The following is a 23,982-nucleotide window of genomic DNA, read 5'->3' on the forward strand; positions in this document are numbered from 1 at the left end:
AGAACCACTGCCCTGGTGGTTTTTGAACGCTGAAGCCACTGAGGAAGCTTCCCAGCAGTGAGTCTGAGGGCATGACCCTTCTCTGAACAGCTTGGAATGCTGACAACCCAAAACAGCCCCTGAAGCACCTACTTCGGCTTTTTATCTAAGAACTTCCTCACAAATATTCCTCAGAAACCCAGGGGTTACTAGCTACCAGGCCAGCTCTGGGCACAGGGAGGGAGTTTCCTGGAAAACCCCCTTCTGGGATCAGCTGGTGCTGGCCTGATTAGCAGGGGGCAGAGGCATTACCATGCTAATCCGGGTCCCCCAGCGCCTCTTCCTTGATATGGATATGCGCCTGTGTTTAGCCGCCCTTCTTGATGAGCGCAAGCTTCCCGTGTCAAAAGCTCTGATTCTCTCTCCAAAGAATAATTTTCCTTGTACTTACCTCCCTAAAGTGTAAGAGTTGATTTGAAAGGATACTTACCTCCACCATATGCTATTTTTCTTTAAACAATTTGCATTTCAAAGTGAATATGGCATTTATATCTGAATGAACATCAGTATGTTGCCTGAACTGATCTCAAATGAGCGTGAAAAAGATGCTGCTTTTCTATTGAAGGAGGATGTTTTCATCCCCCAAATGACATCAAAGGCAGACTTCCTCTTTTAAGCTATAGGCTTAGTACATTAAAAATAGCTTGCTCTGATTTAAAAAAAAAAATACTCTGAGAAGATAGCTTTTCACAGTGTTCAAGTATACATTCATCAACAATCGTCCCTTTAAGATACATTTTCATCACCTGTTCAACTTCTGTCTATCTTCACAAACAGGATGGAACTTTACCAAAGAGTCTAACTAAGGGCGGGTGACCCCAAACAATCCTTGGTTTTGGATTTACTGATTAAATAAGGACGAAACAATTAATTGCTTCAATTATTAGAGTGATATCATGGAACTTCCATGCATGCCGGGTGAGGAAAGGCCTGAAGAACCCCTAGGAGCGCCAGGTTAGGAACTGATCTAGTAGAATTCTAACTTTAAAAACCAACATCCCAAACTGTAACTATCAGAATCTAGTGGGGGAAAAAGCCCACTTCTCTGTGGTGCCTTCACTCTACAAACAGTTAGAGAAGATGTCTCAGGTCCAGGCTCTCAAAGCTGATAGGGGGTCATTGGACTCACTGTTGGACAACAGAGGCTATTCCAACGGCCACATCACTCCAAGCTAGGCCTTCGCCATCTGTTCCGTCCTCTAATTACAGCCCGAAAAGAATATAATTCACAACACTACCGTAAAAAGTGAGCTACAAATGATTTAAGTGCCCGTGAGAAGGGGCTGTTTGCTCCAGTATTTGCATTGGAAAGCTGCCCTCCTTTTGGCAATCAGAATTTCAGTCCAAGAGGATTTGTCTTTCCAAGGACAAGTTTAGCGCCTTTTCTTCAGGTGCAGGAGTCTTGCCCTGCATGCTATGTATGGGTCCTGTTTTGTAGACAGGTGCAATTCAACATGCCCACTACCAGACATGACTGGGATTATTTCGCTGTAGGGTACATCTTTCTGCTCCTGTACTTTCTATATTGTGTTTCTCACAGGAAGAAAAGCTGGTCTAGACTTCAGTGCAGTGAAATGTATCTGACTACCGAATTCTCAGAATGACTACACTCATAATTCAAAGTCTAGAACTACAAAGTTGAGCTGTTCCCTAAAATCTGCAAATAGGTATTCCTAGTCCAATTTATCTTTAGTTATGATGCCAAGAAAAAATAACAAATGGCCATTTTATTTCATAAATGCCTTAAAATCAATCTCACCAAGTGAGCACTGCATGTTTTGCATGACAACATCGCACCAACTAGGACAGCATTTTACTGAACGCTTGCAGATGTTTCCCTTAGCTATTACCATAGAAAAGATATTTTATATTACACATCTTTTACAAAAAAATATTGTGTGCATGTGTGTAGGAACAAGTGTGAATGGTGGTCAGAAGACAATCTGTGAGAATCGGTTCTTCCCCATTCTTACCATGTGGGTACCAGGAACTGAACTTAGGTTGTCAGGATTGGTGGCATGTGTCTTGACCAGCTGAGCCATCTTGCTGGCTCTGTGTTCTACATCTTTGATAGGAACTGTCTTCCCACATTGTCACACAGCTGTCATTGTATATTTTTAGATCTGTAACGTCAGCTTGTCAATTCAATGCAGGCAACTGACGTCACCACATTCCTCTTTCTAGGCAGTTCTGGTTCTTTCCTTAGCTTCCCACAGTTAAGAACAAGGCTTTAAAGGATGCCGTAGTTTTAAGCCTTGTTAGGATAACTCCTCAGAGGATTAGGGGCAGATATTTCTGATCTATGCTTTGGATAGATTTTCTTAATAATTGATGCCCCAAAGAGGACTGGAACTATTAGAACAATACAGCCTACATTTTACAAAACAGATAAAGAACATGATAATGATGGCAAGACCATCCATACTCATGGATAATAAAATGATCAAATTATGTAAGGTACTCCACAACCAGCAAAGCCTCTGAAGACCTTAGTAGTTAGGAGTCTCATCAACAGTGGGTTTTCCTTCCCCTGTAGTTTATTTACCAATGTTTTAGTAAAAGTTTAAAAATGTCGGCACAGCTCTTTCTTCAAGATCTAGAAGATCTGTGTGTGCTCCTTGTTCATGTGGTGACAGAATCTCATAGTCCCATCTGTACCTATGTTTGCTTTGCGGTTGCAGTTGGCTTCACTTCAAATGAGCTCATGAACTCACCTGACGACGTCACTGAATACATTGGCCAGTAAGGTATTCAGCACTGGGGACAACTCAACAACAGGCTCACTATCAAGATGCCAGAGGTCTGGTGACCTGCTGTGCTAATGTTTATAAAAAGGAGTAGAGAAGGGAGAGGAAACAGTACGCGGGACACAAGGAGCAGCGAGGACTTTCTGGCAGTGGATACCAGTGAGTGGGAGAGCCAACTCGCGGCTAGCATCCCATCGCTAGTGACGAGTTTTCTTTGCGACAGATGAAAGCATTGACGTAACTCAAGAGACAGAGCTGAGCATCCAAGAGATTTGATTTAGAAATAAATTGAAACATGTATTTCCAAGGCAACACTTCTTTTTTGTTCATCCAGGACAAACCACTCCAAGTTAATCGTAACAAACCTGTCTTCATTTTGCCAGTTTTCACCTGCTTACAGAGCACTTGCTGGGGAAATCCTGAGGGTATTTAAGGAAAACCACCAGGAAGCTCACTTGGCTCCAAGCCATTTCTTGGGCAAGTTAACATGAGCAAATGCTCATGCAGGGGTGGAACCACTATACGAAAGGAAGGCTATTAAAACCTTTTTTTTTTTTTTTTTTGTATAAACCAATAGCGTAAGTCATGTATTCAGAAAATTAGCTTACAAAAATCTCTCAGGGTATTCATACCGGGCCCTTATTATTTGGCTCAACTTCCAAAGAACCAGATTTTTAGTCTCATTTGCTATGCCTAGTGTTATTTTATTTTTTTAGAAAAAAATCCTATGCGTTCAAGTGTTTTGATTGCATGCCACATGTGTGTAGTCCCTGCATCAGTCAGAAGAGGGTGTCAGAACAGCTGGAACTAGAGTTACAGATTGTTTGCTGCTATGCAGGGGTGCTGGGAACCCAAACCTGGGTCCTTGTAAGAGCACTAAGAGTTCTGAACTCTGGAGCCATCTCTCCAGAGCCCTTTAAGGAGTTCTTTCTCGTTATACAATTAGCGCAACAGGTGTCTTATGCACAAAATGTACTTTGATTTCACAGTGCTGTTTTGAGGGGAGGTAGCTCTTGTCCCTCCCAGGGAGGAGGCTATAGTGGCCCAGTGGCTTTGCCCTCAGAGCTGCTTACCAATACCTCTCTGACTCACCCCCACCCCCAGTTCTTGCAGAGCACATCTCACACCTAAACAGAGTGACATCACAGAGCAAGAAGGAACGCTTGGAGCGGGTGTTAGCACAGGAATCAAGGCATTTGTGTTTTCCCCAAGGTTTAGATGGATTTCAAAAAGATAAAATTGTCGCATGATGGGCCAATACAGAATAACCAGCCAGGAGGTTTGGGAGATGGCAAAATGTCAGGATCCCTTTGAGAGGCTATCCTGTGCCAGTATGGGAAGATAGGCAGACTGAAGACTCAATTCCAGCTGTTTTCCCCTAGATTCTCCTCACTGGCTTTTCCCCCCCTCTAGAAGGCTGCTGGGGCAGCAATAGGGATCATGGCTTCTGCCCTCCCCAGGCTTGTCTCACTGTCCTGTCCTATAACTCATTAGAGAAAGCACCAAACTCAAGCTTTTAAAATGAAGAAGTTTCCAGAGCTGCTTTTATTTACTAGCAGGCTCACAGGTTACCATAGAAACACATAGCTCAAGGCCCACAACATCCCTAGTACACCTCGCATAGAAAGCCCGTAGAATCCAGTCGCCAGGAAAGGTCTCCCTAAATTGGAAGCATATTCTCAGTTCCTTTTGAATTGCACCCAAAAAGGGTCTTGAGCAGAGGGTGTATCATTCAGAAGAAACTAAAAAATATCCTTTCCTTAATATTTATCACTTGTTTCTCACATCATAAGAGAAAAAAGAAGCAACTGGGAGATGATGAGAGGACAAAAAGCAGCAGTCTTTGCTCCAAAGATCAATCTGCCTGAAGCTCAGCACTGTCTCCCAGGGTCTGAGTCTTACCAAGGCCTGGAAACTTAAATCTGAGAACCCTTACCAAACAATTATTTTTTTTCAAAAATTGATTATTAAATATGCAGCACAACTTATTCTAAGAATGTGGTTCCCAGAAGCAAGTATCATATGCTAATTTGTATTTTTATTTTATTTTTTTTAAGGAAAGTAATTCCCAATCAATTGCTTTTGGGTAACTAGTGCTCTCCCGTGTTTCTGAAGAGCGTTTAGCAGAAGTGCCGTTTCTATACCAGAGGGGAGAGTGTTGTAACCAAAGTCCAATGCATGGGGAATTCTGGGTAAGCAAGGAGGGCCAGGAGAGGCCAGGCTGGAGGACCTCGGGCCTGATGTCATTCTACAAACAGGCAGGGGATCTGCGGACCCGCGCTGCCCACCCATACACTGGAGTTATTAAAATGTTTTCTAGACCATTTGAAACTAAACAAAGAAAAACTTTGTCTCTCTGACACAACAACGGATCTCATTTGGACGCCGTGTTATTATTTTTTTTCTTTAATAGCTATTACCAGTGTAACAGCAGCTTAGCGACTCCTCGTCTGCAGTGTGAGCAGTTTTGATAAACAGCCTCTGCGGGCCACACAACGGGGATAATGTATCCTTAAGTACCGCCAATGAGCTGCCATTCTGCACAGCCAATTACTTCTGTGCGTCTGTCACTCAAAGGAAAAATGACTGAGCCCATTAGATCAAACCTTTGTCACTGTTCCTAATGCACTCTTAGGCCTCATTAATCTCCGGGAGCAGCAACAGAGCCGCCGGTGCCTTGCCGCCTCCCCCGAACAGGCCCACGTGAAGCCTCTCATGTCTCCCCCAAGTGCGCACGTTAATCAAGCTCTCCTTATTGCCCCGGTCCCTGTCACGGCGGAGAGCACTCCCTCTTAAATGCTCTCATTATGACCCATCCTTAGAGCCGGCTAAGTGGAAAAAAAAAGAGAGGGAGCAAGGGAGGAAGAGGACGGGAGAGAAAGTGGAGAGAGCAAGTCCAATTCCATTAATATTCATGACAATAATTAGTATTCTAGGTCACTGAATATTCATGCTATTAGTTTGGTTTTTTATGGGTTTGCTGGATGTCCTGATTGCTGAAGTGTGGAGAAAACAGCATGGTTGAGACTGTAGATGTCAACGGCGGGTTCAATACTCAAAACACATTCCCTGTCCGCCCTCCCCCACCCATGCTCCCAGCATCACTTAGCCCTCCTGCAGGCTGGCCTGCCTCCAACTACTGGGGACCTCAAGTGGGGGAGGCGGAGGAAAAGGGGTAAGGTCCCTCTCACTGGGGCTGAGGTGCCAACCTGGGCAGGATGAAAAAAAATAATTGCAGAAATCCAACAAAGACCCATGCTATAGGGACAAGAAGATAAGCTGTGGTCCTAGAACAAAGATGTCACAGCCACAAGTCACTGACAAATTGATGACAGGGCACAGAGCGGGGGAGAAGCCTCCATGGAGATCATAAAAGTCCCACAGAACACTGCCCAGGCTGCCTAGCACTGCCATGTCGGTAAGGTGGGGCACAGGGATACAGATATGCCATCTGTCCCCTACCAAGTATTTGAAACATCATCATTCAGCCACCCCCTTCCCCAGTCTCTGGAAGTCACAGACGCCAGGAGCACAGAGGTTAGAGTCAGGGGAGCTGAGGTGTAGAGATAGATCCACATGTGAGGCTCTGGGGTGGGGTTCAGCTCTACATCTCTGATTCTAGAGTGGCTACACCCAGTCAGAAGCTTTCCCAGGACTGATACAATTCTGTCACGGTGGTGTACCTAGATTTACCAAACCACGTTGTGGGCAAAAACTCATTTAAGAAAACATACAAGGATATTTTAACTCTTTCTTTGGAAGCATTGTATGAATTAAATTTGGGGAGACTCTCAAAATGCAGCTTCCTGTAAATCCCCATCACCATGGCAACTCCGGACTCTCCCACAAGCTCCTTGCTGAAATAACAGAAATTAAGCACCCCTCCCTAACCCCGGAATCCTGAGGGAAGCCATCTCAGGAGGAGGAGAATTGTGCTATGGAAGAGTTCAGTCAGGCCGGAATAACTTATTTTTCTGGATACTTCCATCTTATCATTTATTTTTGCTGGAGCAGATCCTAAAGTAACTTTTAAAAAAACCTATTCAGACATAATCTTCTGTACCTCCACATGTAGACAACTACTTTTATTATTATTATTATTATTATTATTATTATTATTATTATTATTGCTGCTCTTACTGGCTGGTAGCAATTAGGCTGGAAACAGGTTTTTAGGGGTCAAAATGATTTGTTCTGAGAAGGGAGCGCTCACACTGTCCCCCAGCATTCTGCACTTTGCATTGCTCTTCTAGGTCTACAACCCTGAGGTTCTCTTTGGTCAGGGCTGTTCTCCTATCTCAGCATTAGGCTTCTTGTTTGTGTTTGCAAAGTTTCTCTTCCACCCAGTTCAATATTTTACTGTCAGATGGCTGTGTTCAATGGCAGTAATTTTCTTCTGTAATGTCTTTATCAAAATTGTATTTAATCAAGTTTATTTCTACTTGGCAGTTTTTAAACTATTTTTCCTTACATTTAATTATTGTGTGTGGAGGTCGGAGGGCAGCTTGTGGGAGTTGGTTCTCTCTCTCCACCATGAGCATCCTAGGAACAGCGCTCAGATCTCTACCTGCTGAGCCATCACACCTGCCCTACTTACTTCTTATTTGAGATGAACTTTCTTGTATTTCAGTATGTTCTCAAGGTTGCTATGTAGTCCAGGATAACCCTGAACTTCTGATGCTCCTGCCTCTACCTCTCCAGTGCTGGGATCACAGATACTGTCTACCAAACCCAGCTCCTGTGGTGTTGGGGATCAAACTCTGGGCACCATATATTAGGCAAGTGCACTACCAGCTGAGCTGCAATCCCAGAAGTACACGAGGAACATAGGAAAGATGAGGTAGATGGGGTTCATGGAGTAGTTACCAGGATAATGTGATTTTCCTCCTTCCCAAGGCCACGGCAGAAATGAACATTAAGATTATAACATTTCTAGCATTTCAACGTGTGACAAGCAGTCAACATTTCTACAGGGAAAAGGAAAATAAAAATCTCTAAATTTAGTTATAAAATGCATAAAAGTAAATAATAAGCTAGCACTATGCCTGAGAAACATAATACACTGATATCCAAATACACAAGGAAACACAATCCTGGCCAGGTATGGTGGTGCATGACTCTAATCCCAGAACTGGGGAGACAAAGTCAAGAGGACGGACTCTGAGTTTGAAACCAGCCTGGTCTATATAGTGAGATCTAGGACAACCTGGACTAAACAGAGAGACATTGTCTCAAACAACCAATCACAAAACAACAGCCAAACCATAACCCTGCCAAGAACAGATGTGCCAGTCTGATGCACCAACTGATGGTTGCATTGATCTTAGCTATCTGTTTATCTCTTGAGTTTTCAGTCTCACTGAGGTGGTGTTGACACAGATCAAATAATCCCAGGCAAACTCCAAGATAAACCAATTATATTTTCTTTATTATAAGAGTCAAACTCATGAAACAGGAACAAGAAGTCCAACCTCAGTTGTGTACTGCAGGAACCACAGAGAGAGAGAGAGAGAGAGAGAGAGAGAGAGAGAGAGAGAGAGAGAGAGAGAGAGAGAGAGAGAGAGAGAGAACGAGAACCCAGCACGGGTCAGTGTTTTTCTCTGAGTATCCAAAAGGTCATGCCTTAACCTGGTCCCACTTCTTAAAGATCACTGGCTGACAAAGATTCTCCATCACCTTCCCCCTTTGTCTAAATAAGAGAGTTAAAAATCCAACACAAAACTAGGAACAGGTATAAAGTATAAAATTAGGATTACAACCAACATAGACAATATTAAGCAAGAAACACTTATTAAATGTTTTAATAAACACTTCTAAAGAGTCTAAGTCTTGCATTGGAAATGGCTTGGCTAAATCATAAGAGCAAGGTAACTATGAATCTTCAACCCCATCGAAGGGAAGGGAGATAACATTACTTGGGTAGGCAGGAAGTGCAATCAAGCAGCTTCCAAAGTGTGCAGTAAATGACAGAGAAAACTGGCTACCTGAGCAATCACCCAAAGTCTCATTTGCAATGTTGAAGCAACCAACTTTGGCTAAGGCCTAGAGTAACTAACAGACCATTTTCAGAGGCAGGAAAATTTTTAGAACTATCTCACCCGGTCTTGGCAAGGTTTGGCAGTCTTTTTCCTTGTGTCCTTCTAGTCCAGTCCGGACACCATGTACTTTGTCAGTGACCAAGACATGGGTAGTTCTTTGTCCAAAGGCCGATTGTACCAAGAAGAAAACAAGCACCAAGTGAAGTGTCCTTGGTGCTTCAACATTCTCTCGGGAATAGATTGGTGCTGTCTGGAGCAACCATGTCTCATGTCAACAGAACCCTAAGTTATTTAACTACCATGTTCTACAGATCCTTGAAGTGGTTGAAGATTACCTACCTATATAGAGTACAATCTCTATGTATCTAAAGAACATAATTAATCTGACTGTATTTATAACAAACATGAGTGACTACTGAACCATAATACTTAATACCATAGGTGGGGAAAAAAAAGAAAAAAAAAACTATGTATAAAGACCATGAAGCAAAAGTAAACTACTGCATTCTATATGTTATACGTATTATAAAATACCAATACCCTCAATATGTAAAGAATATTTCCTTATCAACAATAAAAAGGACCTATTAAAACACATGCAAACAAGACATGTAAAGAACTACAACAAGAGATATGCATAGGCAATAAGCCCATGAGGCGCCCAGATTCACAACTGTTGGAAGAGACACAATACACACAGCATGGGGTGTTTTTACCCTGTTGATTCTGAAAATGACAGCTAAAAGCTGCTTCATGTGGTATTTTATAGAAAATATCTCTAGATATTATTTTGGAAACATGTATCAAGAAGTTGACAGAGGGTTCAATGGCTGAACCACATTACCCGTGGTTACTGGCTGCTGGGGAGTAAGTCCTGAGTGCCAAGGCTCATGTATGTGTACTTCCCAGGTCAGCCAGACAACAAAGACATCACCAAGGGAACCAAACACCCGCCGCTATCCAGACTCTCAAAGTACCCACACAGCAGAAGCCAAGAGTCAAGAGTGTCCTCAATTATCGAGTTCAATTATTTATCAAATAGCTACAATAACTCTTTTTAGCTCTAGTTCATCACATCAACAGAATAGTTTTCCACGCTGCCGCTCCTCACCATAGAGTGGTTTATGAATAACAACTTCAAACACAGGGAACTTGACTTTCAGAGCATAATTTAGAGAATAAGAAATCAACCCAGCAAATGTGTTGATTTCTTAAGCAAAAAGCAACATGTCATTTTAGATTAATGTCCAGGTGTAAGAAGTCAATATAATAAAGTATCACAACATTTTGGTGAAAAGCTGTCTCTTACATACTGGACCCACAGTCCGGTCTTAGACCCAAGGACTAAACTGGGTACATTCTAGAGGTCTTATCAACTCTTACTAGAAGCAGAGAATGACATCCTCTGTAATGCCTACTGAGGGGGCCGCACTGCCCAAAGTATGACTATGACCCTGAGACACCATGACTTATGTCACAGTCTGACTTCCCATCCCAACTGATGTCTACAGTCCACAGAAAATCAACCAGGTTCTCTCGCAGATTAACAGAGTCAGGGTTGTCAAGATCCCTCGCCATGAAGCTGAGAAACATGACCATGTAAACGGGTCTTACTCATGCCTCAGACTGAAGACTGCCCAACAGCAAGGCTTTCCCTGTGAGTGACCTGAGGTGAGGACCACAGCTCTGGTCTGTAGGGACTGATGCCATGCAGCACCCAAGATTGAGTCTCAAGACTCAGAGGTCCCGATCTTTACTTTATTCACTGTTTCTTGCACTTACCATTACCGTTTCCTCATGGTGGTTTCCAGCAGGTTCCTGACTCTACTACCTGGAGCACTTCCCTCTGCCCTAAGCCCTGCCCTCGTTCCTGTCACAGAGATCTCAACCCTTCCACAGCTGCCACCCTGGCCTTCCCGTTTTCATCCCCAACCAGACAGTCAGAGTCTCTAGGGCAAGAACTGGGCTTTATAGTCTGTGTCTCTGGGTTCAGGAGCGTAGGGAACACTACAAAGTTAGTAGTGACTTCAGTCAGTCACTTAATGTATACAGAGTGGTGATCATAATGGACAAATACCTGTAACTGCTGTCAATTTAAAAATAACTTTTCAATGCTACAGCCCTTTCACATTTGTCAAGCAGGTACTCGGTATCTTTTCAGGAAACTCACATGAAAGTTTGCTAAGAGGGGCCATAAGCAAATGCTTGTTGCCATGAATGAGCGGAGCTGGGTATAGTGAGACAAGTAAGCTGGCAGGTGACTGCCATGCACAGGATTCTGGGGGCCAGAGACTCCAAAGCCGCAGTGCCCGTAACTTTTGGAATAAAACTGGCACGGATAAATATGCATGACTAAATGAAGGGGTGATGTTATGTAATGAAGGACGGAGGCTAACTTTCTCTTCACTCCAGGTTTTACTGCTTCCCAGGACACCACTATCCTTCCTTTCACCTGATGTGGAAACCTCATCACCATTGTGGGACGAGGGGAACAGGTCCAAGAGGGCATCAACCTCACCTTTCTGGAAGGGGCCAACTTTTACTTTGATTACTAACTACCTGTAATGGTGCTGACTTTGCCTTCTCTTCTGTTTGTAGGTACACAGGATGGTAAATGCCCAGCACCACAAGATACCACAAGGCACCGTCTGGGAGAGCCCATTCTCGGACTCTCTCCTGTTATTCCGCTTTCACCAACCAGCACCATTCACAGCCCTGTGGAGTTCCCCACACCGCCTTTAAACGCACCCAGCATTTCAGACGTGAGAGCTCCTTATTCCAAAAACCGGACATGCATGCTAACGTACCCCACTGAGCAAACCCCCCCAGACTGGATGGACCCAGTGGGAGAAGGGGCTTTTAGTTAGCAGAAACGAGGAACCTTCCTAAAGAGCTTCCACATGTGGAGAGAGATGAGTCTGCTCTTTACCTGGCTCCTCTGAGAAGCAATCGCATGAAGGCCCAAACTGCTGTCAATTATCTGCAAAGATGCTTCGCGAAAAACAAACATAATGCCAGTTGCTGTGACTGCTTGGAGGCCGAGAATTTCCAAATACACTAAATTCTTGCAAAACAAGACTTTCTCTAATGCTGAATGAAAAACCAACCCAAACCAAAGTTCTTGGAAGGAGAATAATGAACACAGATGCTTTACGGAATAAGAGATGGTTAAGATAGCACCCGATAGTTCATCCATGTACAGGTCTGTGCACCGTGCTCACAGCGTCTTCCAGTACTGTATGTGTGGTTGCCAGGCACTGTACCTTTACGAAAGATCCCTCTGCCTCTGAATGACCTTAACTAGCTGATCCGCATACAGAACTGCTCTCAGCACCCAGCCTGGGAACACTGTGGCCACTTATGGTTACACAGCTGTAGCGTGCCTGCTACATTTCCATTCACAGAAAAAAATGCATAGAGAGGAGACAGCCTGAGGGACTGGGCTTCAAGCCTGCCAAGGCAACACCATCTACCTGCAGCAGTACTTCGCCCCTCAGGTCACTCCTGAGGGGTGAGCTTACCTGAATTTGGTGAGATGTGTAAACTGCTCATGTCCTTGGACAGGCCATTGGTTTTAGGACTGGAGATGGGTGCACAGGCCGACGTGGCTCGGGGTGGCCTCTTCCCCGGCACTTTCACAGTGGTTCTCAGGAGGTCAATCTCTTTGCCGTGAACATTCTGCATGTAATCCTGTGTGAATGTTAAACACCCAAGAGAGATTAAAGAGAGGATGGGCTATAGCGTGGGACACAAGACCCTATCAATGTCATGACCTGTGGCTGCCATTTTCATCTGCAGGGTAAGAGTGACATCATTCTCATTTAAACCCACGCTGGGCATCTATGTCTTGACCTAACCTAGGACTGGGAATGGGGAGGACAAATAGCACAAAATCCTAGCTCTTTGAACTCTCGTTTTCTAGATGCAGTTTAGGAACCTGAGCTTGTACTGTGACTTCTGAGAATATTTCATGGGGATGGGAAAAAATTCATGAGAACAGTATCCAAACTTTAAGCTATGCGGGCTAGTTTTATCTTAACTTGACACAAAATAGAGTTATCTGAAAGAGGGAACCTCAGTTAAGAAAATGCTTCCTTAAGGTCTTTAATTAGTGATTAATGGAGCAGGGCCCAGGTCACTGCAGATGGTGCCATCCCTGGGCGGGTGGTCCTGGGTTCTATAAGAAAGCAGGCTGAGCAAGCAATGAGGAACAAGAAAGTAAGCAGCTTCCTTCCATGGCCTCTGCACCAGCTCTCACCTCCAGATCCCTGCCCTGCATGAGTTCCTGTCCTGACTTCCTTCAGTGACGAACAGTGATATGAAAGTGTAAGCCAGATAAACCCTTTCCTCCCCAAGGTGCTTTTGGCCATGGTGTTCCATCACAGCAATAGAAACCCTAATAAGACATAAGGACTGAAGGTGTTTGAGGGACCAGCAGCAAGGTAGTAAAAACGACGACGACGACACAGCTGCAAGTGGACACTGACACTAGTGTGCATGCTTCCCATTAGCTTCAGAAGCAACACCCATGGTCTCACTAGTGTGAACAAACGTGCCAGAGTGCGTGGGGAAAAGCCCACCAGTTCTCCATCCTACACAAAAAAACTAAAAGCTGAGGAAAAGCTGGGAGCAGGAGAGGTGGCCTTCTCCAATTAGCTGTCCAATGCCAAATAGCCCTGAAAACATGCATAGAAGTAACATTATACAGACATAAGCCCCCCCCCCGCCCCCATAGGCTCATGTGTTTGAACAATTGGTCTCTGGCCATGGATGTTTTTTGGGAAGGTTGTGAGGCCTTTATGAAGTGAAGGCTTGCTGGAGGAAATGAGTTGCCAAGGACAGGCTTTAAGACTGAATAGCCTGTTCTCACTTCCTGTTCACTCTGCTCCCTGAGAACAGAAGCAGTTTGACTAGCAGCCTCCTGCTCCTGCTACCAAGCCTCCCTGCTCTGATAAACCATATCCTGCTGGAACTGTAAGCTAAGGCAGAAATCCCATCCTTCCAAAAGTGCTTCTTTTCAGACATTTGACCACACTTTCCCAAAGGAAGTTAACAAAATAAAGCAAAGCAAAAACCTAGAAACAAATCCACCAAACCCTTGGCCCTTGTGTCAGAAGCCAACAGCCAGCAACTATCAGAGGGTAGCCTGGGCTAAGTCAGTTAACTCCCAGTCACACAGTGGAACAAACACAACACCTGGGAACAGCCGAAGGAAGGGAAGGGCAGGCAGAGTTTGGTGAACATCCGTGAAAATGGACTGCGTGCCCAAAGCTTAGCGGGCGGCTGCGATGCTGTTGGGAGGTGGTGACTCTCTAAGAGATGGGACCTGGTGGGGGAGCTACGTCACTAGGGTGTGCTCCTGAAAGGACACTGGGAGGCCAGTCTGCCTTCATTCCCCTCTTCCCTTCCCGATGCCTGCTGCTGTGAGGTGAGAAAGTGTCTCTGGCCATGATATGCTGATACAGGCTCAAACCCACAGGGCCAAGTGACCGTGGACAAAAGTCTCCAAAACTATAAGCCAAAATAAAACTTTCTACCACAGAAGTTGATTACCTTATGAGTATTTGGTCACAGAGATTGAAAGTTGAGAGGCACAACAACTGAGCCAGGGAACAGGGGCTGACGGGCACACTGTCCTCCATCATCAGCACCACCATCATCCTTGTCATCCCCACCACGGCTGTCCGTCGTCACCGCTGCAGCCACCAACACTACCACCACCATCACCTTCTCAATGAGGCCTCTTGTTTAGAGACCTGGCATTTTTCCTATGCTAGAAGTGGGAAATAGGCTTCTGGGGACCCAGAAATTTGTGTTTGCTCTCAGTAATTAAGTTCAGGTTGGGGTAATGTTAGAAGTGAGTATCCATCTTACATGTTGGCTGATGAGCCCAGCAAGCTGGGAAAGTGAGCCGGTTGTCCTGAGCACCTAAGAGTGCAGCAAACAGATGCAGACAGATCACCCACACAAGTCAAATGGGGGGTCAGGGGCCATAGTCTGCTGGAGAACAGCAGGGCATACCGACGGAGTTGTATGGGCACGGGGAGTGGCATGAAAGTCACTCCTGGGAAGGAGGCAAGCCATCTAATTTAACTGCACAAGGATGTCCACGGCCTAGCCGACAAGGTTCTGGGAAGACACCTATGATGGTTAGCCTTGACTGTGTCACCTTGGTTGTGCTGGGAAGTGGCTAGGACAGGCATGAACTGGACTCTACGTATGCTGTCAGGAAGCTGTGGGGGCTTAGCTGAGGTGTGAGGTTTTGCCATGGACATGGTGATACTATGCCACATGGAGAAAGCTGTTACAGGATTTATTCGCTGGCTCCTGGCCACCATAATAGGAGTGGTATTTCCCGGGCCACATGCCCATGATGGGAAGATGTGGGTCAAAGATGGAAGGAGTTATCCTCATGGAGTCAGTCTGAAGACAGTGTGGACTCTTATGGGAGAAGCTTGGTACCCAAGACAGCAAATGAGTGTCCACCAGGGAAGAAAGGGACGCCAGGTGGGGCAGGTCATTAGAAAGAAAGGCTGCTTTCATCTCTTATGCCTGCCGTTAGTAGGCACACACACGCAAGCCCAAGTTTCCAAACAGAGTTCTGCCTGCAAACAAAGAATTCCTTCCTGCGGTTACTCCTTTAACATACCAACTTGCTGCAACTTTCTCCTTTAATGCCGATTCTTAACAAATTAAAATACAATAACAGGAGTGTAATTGAGCATTTATTGCTTATGAGTTCTAAAATGAGGCTAATCAGAGAGTGACTAAGCCCCAGCGTGGGCTCTTTTAATAGGCATGTTTTAACATACAATAACCAGGATATTTTACTTAAAATTATTGTAGAAATGTAAAATCTGTTTTCCAGATCTGAACACGCCAAGGGAAGACATTTATCTTGAGCCCAGCATGGGCTGGACGATCTGTTTTCTTGCCTGTGTTAGGCACTGCAAGCTTCAAAATTGGCTCGAAGAAAATAATGCACCAAAGGCTGGGCAGAAGGCTCAATTGGTAAAGTGTTTTCTGGGCCTAAGCTTGACCACCAGCATGACTGTCTCTGGTCTCATGGCTGGGGAGGTAGAGATAGGACCACCCTTGGGCTAACTGCCCAGCCACTCTAGTTGTGTTCCAGGTGGGGAAAACAACAGAGGAAGACCTTCAACACTGACTCTTAGCCTCTGCAGATTTGTGTGTAAACACACACACACACACACTCCAACCAACAGAATGAAAACCAGACGTTCACTTGGCAATTCCTATGTTTCCATTCTGCCTAGTTTCTTCTCCCAAGAGAAATCTGCCCGAGTTTGATCCTGCTTCTACAAGAACAGGGCCTTTTCATCTCTCCCCAGCTTGGTACTTGAGGAATTAAAGCTGCAACCACTAAACAATGTGGTGCCTTCAGAAGCAGACCAGACATGCAGACCCAGGGTGAGTGCAAGGTAGGGACCTCACTGGGTAAAATAAAGACAGCAAGCTTATTTTGATATGCAAATACTACTCAGATACCCTTCTCCACGTTAGCTGCAGAAAATGCTGATCGAAGATAAAAGAGGGAAAAAACCCTTTAACAAGGCGTGAGGGTAATTCAAAGCCAAGTACTTTTAAACAGCACTTAACAAGTCCCTGGGGCCCACTCAAGAGCCAGGCCCCCCAGACGTGCCATCTCTTGCCCCTCAACAGCTTGAAAAAGTAGTAATTGCAAACCTATTTGCATTTTCCTCCTCAACTTGTCCACGCTTAACATGCGGATTCTTTTTTTTTTTCCAAACAGGCGCCAGAGCAAAGGGACCCGTTCCTGAACGCGCCAACAGCTCGACGACCATGCCTAGCTGTCCCCCTGCACCCTGCGCCTGAACCTTTGCCTTCTCCTGTTTTTTACATTTTGCTCCTAATTATGTTGCATCTATTGCCGTACACTTAATTAGCTGCATTAATGTGATTTCTTTTCACATAGTCAAGCAATTAAGAGCTATGATTGAGTTTCATTCAATTAGCCTCAACAAACATGCTAATTGATGTCCCAGATGCAAATGAGGTGCAATGAGAGAGACCTGCGTGCAATTGAGAGCCACGTCAAAGACCCAGGGCTCTCAGCTTGCTGACAGAAGCACAGTTTAACGTAGCTCCCGCCTTCTGTGGGGGTGGCCTTAGGAGAAAGATGAGGGGCCATTAGTGCCTCTGTGTTCCAGATCATTTTGGAGACTGAGGATTCACTGTTTGGCTGCTGTACAATGTGGCCTCACACTTCACAGATAGGTGTCCCCGGACTGGAAGCTGGGTAACATTTGGAGGCTGCAAGCAGACTGCTGCACGATCCCCACCAGCAGATAGTTACAAGGCTGTCACGAAATTTCCCCAAGAACCTCAAAAGCAATCCCAGCCATCCCGGAGCCCTCTGTGTGCGTGATGGCCTCGCTCGTCTTCAGTAAAGGGGAAGTTCATCTTCGTCACCTCTGGGGCATTTGGCACTTGAGTTAAGCACAAAATACAGCAATCCATCAATAGTCCCTAAAAATATTCTTAGCAGATCGATTCTGGCCGCCTCGCATCTGTCTGTGAAGGATGGTTTGCTGATGCACTCACGGGGTTGGCCAAGGCAGTTAACACCATCTTGAAGCCAAAGCAAAATGCACAAACTATGATCTGCACCCCAAACTAGATCCACCACCAAGACAAGGCCCAGGAACATGGTGGTGGCGTTACTTGATGCGAGTCCAGCTAAGAGAATCAATGAATGCCATTTTTTTTTAAAAAACAGATAATTTCTTAAAAGAATTATAGTGCTTAAAGTCAAATGGCAGACAATGTAAAAGGAAATCTTTGTTGTAATTAGATTTTCCCAATACGCTCTGGCTCCTGAGTGTAACGTGTTGATAAACTTGACACTTTACCACAAAATGTAATGCTTTGAGGCAGATAACTTTTACAGACGTGTTGAAATCTGTTTTCTTTTAAAATAGCATTTATTATCTTTATTTACTTTGTTATCTCTCTGTGTGAGTAGGTCAGAGGAGAACAGAACTCAGTTCCCCAGGCTTGGCAGCAGAAGCCTTTATTTGATGAGCCATCTCCCTAGCTTTACTTTACTTTTGGACACAGTCAATCTAACTGATCTCCCTTCCTCTCTATAATTTAGCTTATCAATCTTCAAAAGATGACCCTACATGCCTGTCAGGGGGTCCAGAGGTCAGTGGACAGTAGAACTAGCTCTGTAGACCTGGAACTCACAGAGATCTGCCTGCCTCTGCCTCCCTCCCCAGCGCTGGGATTAAAGGCCTGTGTCACCATCACCCGGGTACTTTGCTTTTTAAAATAGGACAGAAATTGGTTCTGATGTTGCAAGACCAACAGAGCAGTTTTACCTACAACAAAAAGCTACTTTTCACTTTGTGAGTTTCAGTCGGTGAATGCACACGTTGTTTATTTTCTGAGTGCGGTCACAGGCAGGATACATGAAACCTTCCTCTGGGTCTGACGATTACTCGGTGCCCATTTCTGGAACTGCCAGCTCCAGTAGCCACGTTTTCGCCTAACACAACAACTGCTGCACACAGGCTACAGTTAGCTCTTGGGAAAGTATAGGAATTTTCATGAAAAAGTGAACAGAATACCTGATACTATTGGTGACTAATGAGGAAACCTGAGTTTCCTTGCAAAAAATAAAAAATTTAAAACCTTGTTTCTCTCTTACTGTGAGCCTGGCATCTTTGAAATACTTAACATTTTCTGAAGAGACTGGTGATGGTGTTAATGCAGTATCTGGACTTATGGATTGAGGGAAGTGCCACTGTTTGGAAAACCTGCACACTACATGGCAGAAACATCAGTGTACTGAAGTGACTGCTGCATGTTGTCATGTGCATGGATGCATGTGGCAGGCATGTCTGGATAAAATGCACAAAAAGGTCATTCACAGTACAGTGCAATGGCTTTAATGCAGCAGAGGAGGCCATCGTGTGAGGTCCCGCAATGCATTCCTCAACTCTCAGATGTATACTGTGTTTCAGTGTAGCATCCAAGAGCAACCCCCAGGATGAGCTGCAATGGTACGTACCATTCCACTCCCTCTTCTGCTATGCAAGTGGATACCTTTGCCCTATGCTTGAACAAGATGCATCAGCTCATAAAGAGGTTTGGAAAACTATATATTGCTACTTCATGGCATTCGTTTGGAAACTATCTTTTGTCTTGTCTTGTTTTAGTTATGTTTATTTATCAAGCAGGGAGCACACATGTGGCCAGTAGTCAGCATCTACAGCTTCTTCTCGCCTTTTACCATGTGGCTTGCAGGGGTTCAACTCAGGTAGTCAGGCCTGGTGACAAGCACCTTTAACTACTGAGCCGCCTCATGGGTCCACAAAACTTATTTTTATAAAACTATGATCTACATAAACACAGAATGTGTGGGCCATTATTTTAAAATGGACTTCAACATTTAAAAATTTTGTTTGAATGCTTGATATGAAAAAAAAAAGAGACTGATTTCTTATTTTCACCATACTTTGAAAATGTCCAGGTTCAAAAAGGAAGTCTTAGTTCATTAACTCTATTTAAAAAATAAGAAAACTCAGAAAAAGTGTATGTAAGAGAAGCCATTGTTAGATGCACTGCTATTCCCAAAGTCCATTTAGTATTTTTTCAAAGGAAACTAATCCATAAAGACAGATATAGCACCAGCCATTCACAGAGATCAAGCACATACGAAAGTCCCACATGTATGAATGATAAACAATAGCCTCATGCATAGTCACGGGCAGAGGAGAGGCGGACGCCTAAAAATACCACGGACATGCTCAAGGACTATGAAGAATCTTCTGGCCACGTCCTTTCAGATCACGGAAGTCAAAGACGACAATTTCTACTTCTTTCCAAAGGGTCCTGCTCACAATAGCAAGGTAGGAGGCAGCTTCAAAGCCATAAAATTTCTATGAGGAATAATTTTGTTTCCCAAGACAGCTGACAGAATTCCAGTGCTCTACTTTCCGAAGGGCCTTCCTGAAGAAGGACACTTGCCAGTGCACAAGCACCGGGCCCTGGGCCATTGTGGGAAGAAGGCAGCTGGGGAGTTAGACTCTAACAGTGGCTGGAGCCAAGATATCAGTTAGGAGACGGTGTGTTTTCTCTGATGAGTGCCTCATTGGGTCTGGGTAATCATGCCATTCTTGGTGGCTGGAGGAACCTGGCTGAGGTTCAGTGGCAGTGCACTTTCCCTCCAACAGTACAACGGTGAGCTCACTCCTGCACTTCCACAGAGCAAATCTCTCCATTCTGTGGACTACTGCGGCCAGCATCCAACCATGGTGGGCAAAAGTCCAACATCAGCCTAGGGGGACAGGTTATTGTAATATAAATCAAAACAGCAGAAAATCCCACAGTGAATCATGAATATACCTTTGGCCCCTTGATTGTATTCGTCTTGACTGACTTACTCTACTGAGCTTCTTCTCATTTTAGGTTCAATTGAATATTACCCAGCTGTAACCCATGCATGCTCAAACTTAGCCTGTACCAGACGAATGCTTCTGCTACGTGAAAGACTGTCTGTCTTTTCAGTAGCTGTAGGCATCTCTGAGGGCAGGGCAAACTGCAAGGGTAGGGTAGTGTCCTTTGCTAGTGGAGGACTTTAATATTTAAATACCAGCAGAGCAGTGGGTGAGCTCAGCATCTGTGAGTTCTATAGAAATGCTCGCCACAGTGGTGTCTGGCTACCATGGCTAGAAAAGACACACCGAAAGGAAGAACTGACTTAGGAACAGAGGCTTTTACAACAGAGGGTAACCTCTGTTACTCGACCTAAGGGGACACTCAAAGGTCCCAATGGAGCCACTATATAACACACCACAAACTGTAAGTACTTCTAATTATAAGTGTCCGCATAGGCCTGCTTAGATGGCTCTGTTTACTGTGCTTTCTATGAGCCACTTTCTCAGAAGCTCCTCTGCTTCCTTCCTGCCCTCACGGTAGTTTATCCCACCCCATACAGATCCAATTTGCATGATTCCCATGATCTTCTTATCTCCCACACTGAGCTGTTTGGAAGACAACACTGCTTCTCCTGTTAAAGGACACCTGGCCACCGAGTGGCCGGAGTGACAGGGACCATCTCATCTCCACTCCCTCATTGGCTGTGTGTGGGGGGCTGGGTGCTCTGGCATCCTGGTCTATGTGTCCACGCCTTTCCTGCCGTGTGGGATTGCTATTAGGATTAGCTAAGACGAAAAGTCCCACCACTCTTAATATAAATACGGCTCTCAGGTTACTTTCCCTGGAAAAACACTGATTCTCCCTCTTCCTCTTGGTACAGCTATTTCTTGAGCTAAAGGTGTTACTCCCAACCTTAGATAGCAGTTCTGATGTGAGAAGCCATTAGGGGTAACTGTGAATCAATTTTTCACTTTACAGTATAGGGGAAAAAATTCCTTGAAATGCTGACATTTTCTACTTTTTCTCCCCTCCTCTTTTTGGTGGGGGAGGCATGGATCTGGCAGTCAGACATTTTTATTGCGAAACGCTGTCTGGAAAAGATGCAAAGTAAAACCTGCTAAAATGCAAGGGCAGGAACCCCCACAAAACTAAGGGGGAAACAAAAGGCCCCTTCCCTTTGCTTATTGAGTTCAGAGGCATAACAGGCTGCACCCTGCAGCAACTGGGAAGCTACACTAATTTTAAAGCCATAAAACGCTATCAAGTGCCCTGCGGGGCAGGAGACTCTGAAGCTAGTGGCACCTAAATAAGACATGGTTCATTTACTTCGCAGCTTAGCCTAATGTAATCATCAGCGGTTTCTTAGCCTAGAGTTGTTAACAGGCAAGTAGCCGGCGCAGAGGCGGCCCTCCCAGCCACTGAGGGGGCCGAAGCTAGATTGCTGTTGATTAGAAAATTTTTCAGTTTTGACAAGCACTTAATGAACATAAATCGCACCTTGATTGGTTTCCTTTCGGGGCCACGGGCACACCTGAGCAGAAGAGAAGGGGCCTCGCCAGGGCCACCCCGCCCTACCTTGCGAGACCCTAGCAACAAGCCGGCAATCAGGTTATGAGCCATAGAAGAAAATATTTATAAAATAGAATAATGAAATTCAATTTCGCAGAGGAAGAGGGAGAACATTTGCTACCCCCTTCGGCCGACCTCTCCCACTGAGACCTCGGTGGGGACTGTCACCACAGGAAAACACAGGGTTTTGATTTATCTGCCTTTCTGGGGGAATTTCTGGCCACAATTTGTAACACTAAAAGGCGAAAAAAAAGAGAGAGGGAGAAACAAAATGATAGAAATTGGGTACAAAGGATGGCCATCACTTGCGGACTGTCATTTGGTATACTGCTAAGGCAATGTTTCCCAGAGTCTTCTAGGAGCTTAAAGACTCAGACCCATGAGCCAGACAGTGCAGTCTGTGTACATACACACACACACACACACACACACACACACACACACACCCTCTACTTCTTCATTTTACTAAAACAAGCAAGGACAGTTTTCACCTTAGGAAAGAGCTCTGGTCTGTGGTTCAGTTTTGACCTGACTGCCCAGTCCTCCCCACGCACGATAACCCTTCATCAACACCAAGACAGCTGCAAATGGAGCGAGCACACATGCCAGCCATTGGCATTTACTTAACCTGGTGGGTCTATGATGTGAGCCCGTGTCCACGCAAACACGGGCCCACAGATGCCATAGTATGCACATGGAAGTCAGAGGCTCACCTTGGGTTCACCTCACCCTACACCTTAATAAAGTCTCCTCTTCTCCATGGCGTTACATCAGGTCAGCGGCTCGAGTGCCTTGGGAGAGCGCCTGTCTCTGTCTCCAACACAGGGAGAAAGCCCTGGATTACAGATGCGGGCGACTATACCTGGCTTTCCAGAGTTCTGAGGTCCTCACACTGCACTGCACATAATTTATCCACTGAGCCATCTCTGTAGCCCCACTTCTATTTTAAAATCTGAAATGCTGCCCAAGACCTGGAGTAGCAGCATAAAATAAATTCCTTGAACAAAATGAAGCTCTAACAAAGAATCAACTCTGTGTCTAAAGGAGCCTGGGTCTCCCAGGGCCCTGTTTCTCTGCAGACACTGCCCTAAAAACACTGTCACATCAGAGCCATTCCATAAGTGTGGCACAGATTAAATGCTGTTACAAGTAATTTACCAGGTCACCCAAAGCACAGGTAGGAGGCCTCCCCTCTCTTGGGGTGGCCAATGGAGTTGTCAAACTCCCATGATTCTCCGTACTCAGAACTGAGCCTGGAGAATATCCTGTGGGCTGCACTTAAGCAGGGCCCTGGCAGGCTCATACACCCGTGGAGACAGCTTTCCCACAAGTAGCGTTTAACACAGCTCCAAGGAGTCTTCCATGCTTCTCCTCTGTGGCTTCACAACAGTTTCCCCAGAGGATCAATACCTTAACTCAACATGCTCTGACCCTAACATGGAACATCCTACGCCTTGAAAGAGAAAGACATTCTGTCTCATGCTACAACTAGGAACCTTGAGGATATCATGATGCCAAGTGACTACACCTACGCAGTCCTAAAATAGTCAAGTGTGGAGACAGAACACAGAAGAATCTAAGCAGAGGGCTGGGGGAGCAGTATGAATAGGGACTGAGTTTCCACTTGGAAAGAAGAGCAAGTTCGGGAGAAGGGAAGCACAGCAGTGAGTGACAATGTCGCTCAGATGTCTTTTCTCTTCTTGGTGATACTAGGGACCAACCTGAGACCTTGGACACGCCAGCCAAGAAGTCTACCACTAAGTGTCTTAACAGTGGCCAGAATAGCAGTGTATTTTACTACAATTAAAAAGCAAAGCCAGGCACCTTCCTGTTATGGAATATTTTTTAAGAAGTGTTACATTTGTCTATGCTGTGGAGCATTTGTTTCAATGATGCAAAGATGTGTTGCATTCTTTTATATTGTATTTGTTTAACTCTGTGAAGCTGTGTTACTTTGCCCACCTAAAACACCTGATTGGTCTAATAAAGAGCTGAGCAGTCAATAGCTGGGCAGGAGAGAGAAATAGGCGGGGCTGCTTGGCAGAGAGAATAAATAGGAGGAGAAATCTGGGGGAAAAATTGAGTAGCAAGAGAGGAAGTAGGAAGAAATTAGGGGCTACCCACTCAGCTTCAGAACCAGCAACAGAGGGAGGGAGGGAGGG

General features: G+C 45.1%; 1 protein-coding gene across 5 annotated transcripts in view; it reads right to left on the reverse strand.

Annotated features, from left to right (window-relative positions):
- The window catches only part of Agap1 (ArfGAP with GTPase domain, ankyrin repeat and PH domain 1), a 446,708-nt gene that overhangs the window by 141,946 nt on the left and 280,780 nt on the right, over nucleotides 1-23,982 (reverse strand). For all 5 annotated transcript variants that reach the window (XM_050163111.1, XM_050163110.1, XM_050163109.1 and 2 more), the window contains exon 11: nucleotides 12,346-12,514. In XM_050163111.1, the coding sequence (XP_050019068.1) occupies nucleotides 12,346-12,514 (169 nt within the window). The remainder of the gene's footprint in view (nucleotides 1-12,345; nucleotides 12,515-23,982) is intronic.

This window comes from Alexandromys fortis, unplaced genomic scaffold (genome assembly GCF_014885135.2).
Source record: "Alexandromys fortis isolate MF-2015 unplaced genomic scaffold, M_Fortis_MF-2015_v1.1 scaffold_139, whole genome shotgun sequence".
Taxonomy (NCBI): Eukaryota; Metazoa; Chordata; class Mammalia; order Rodentia; family Cricetidae; genus Alexandromys; species Alexandromys fortis.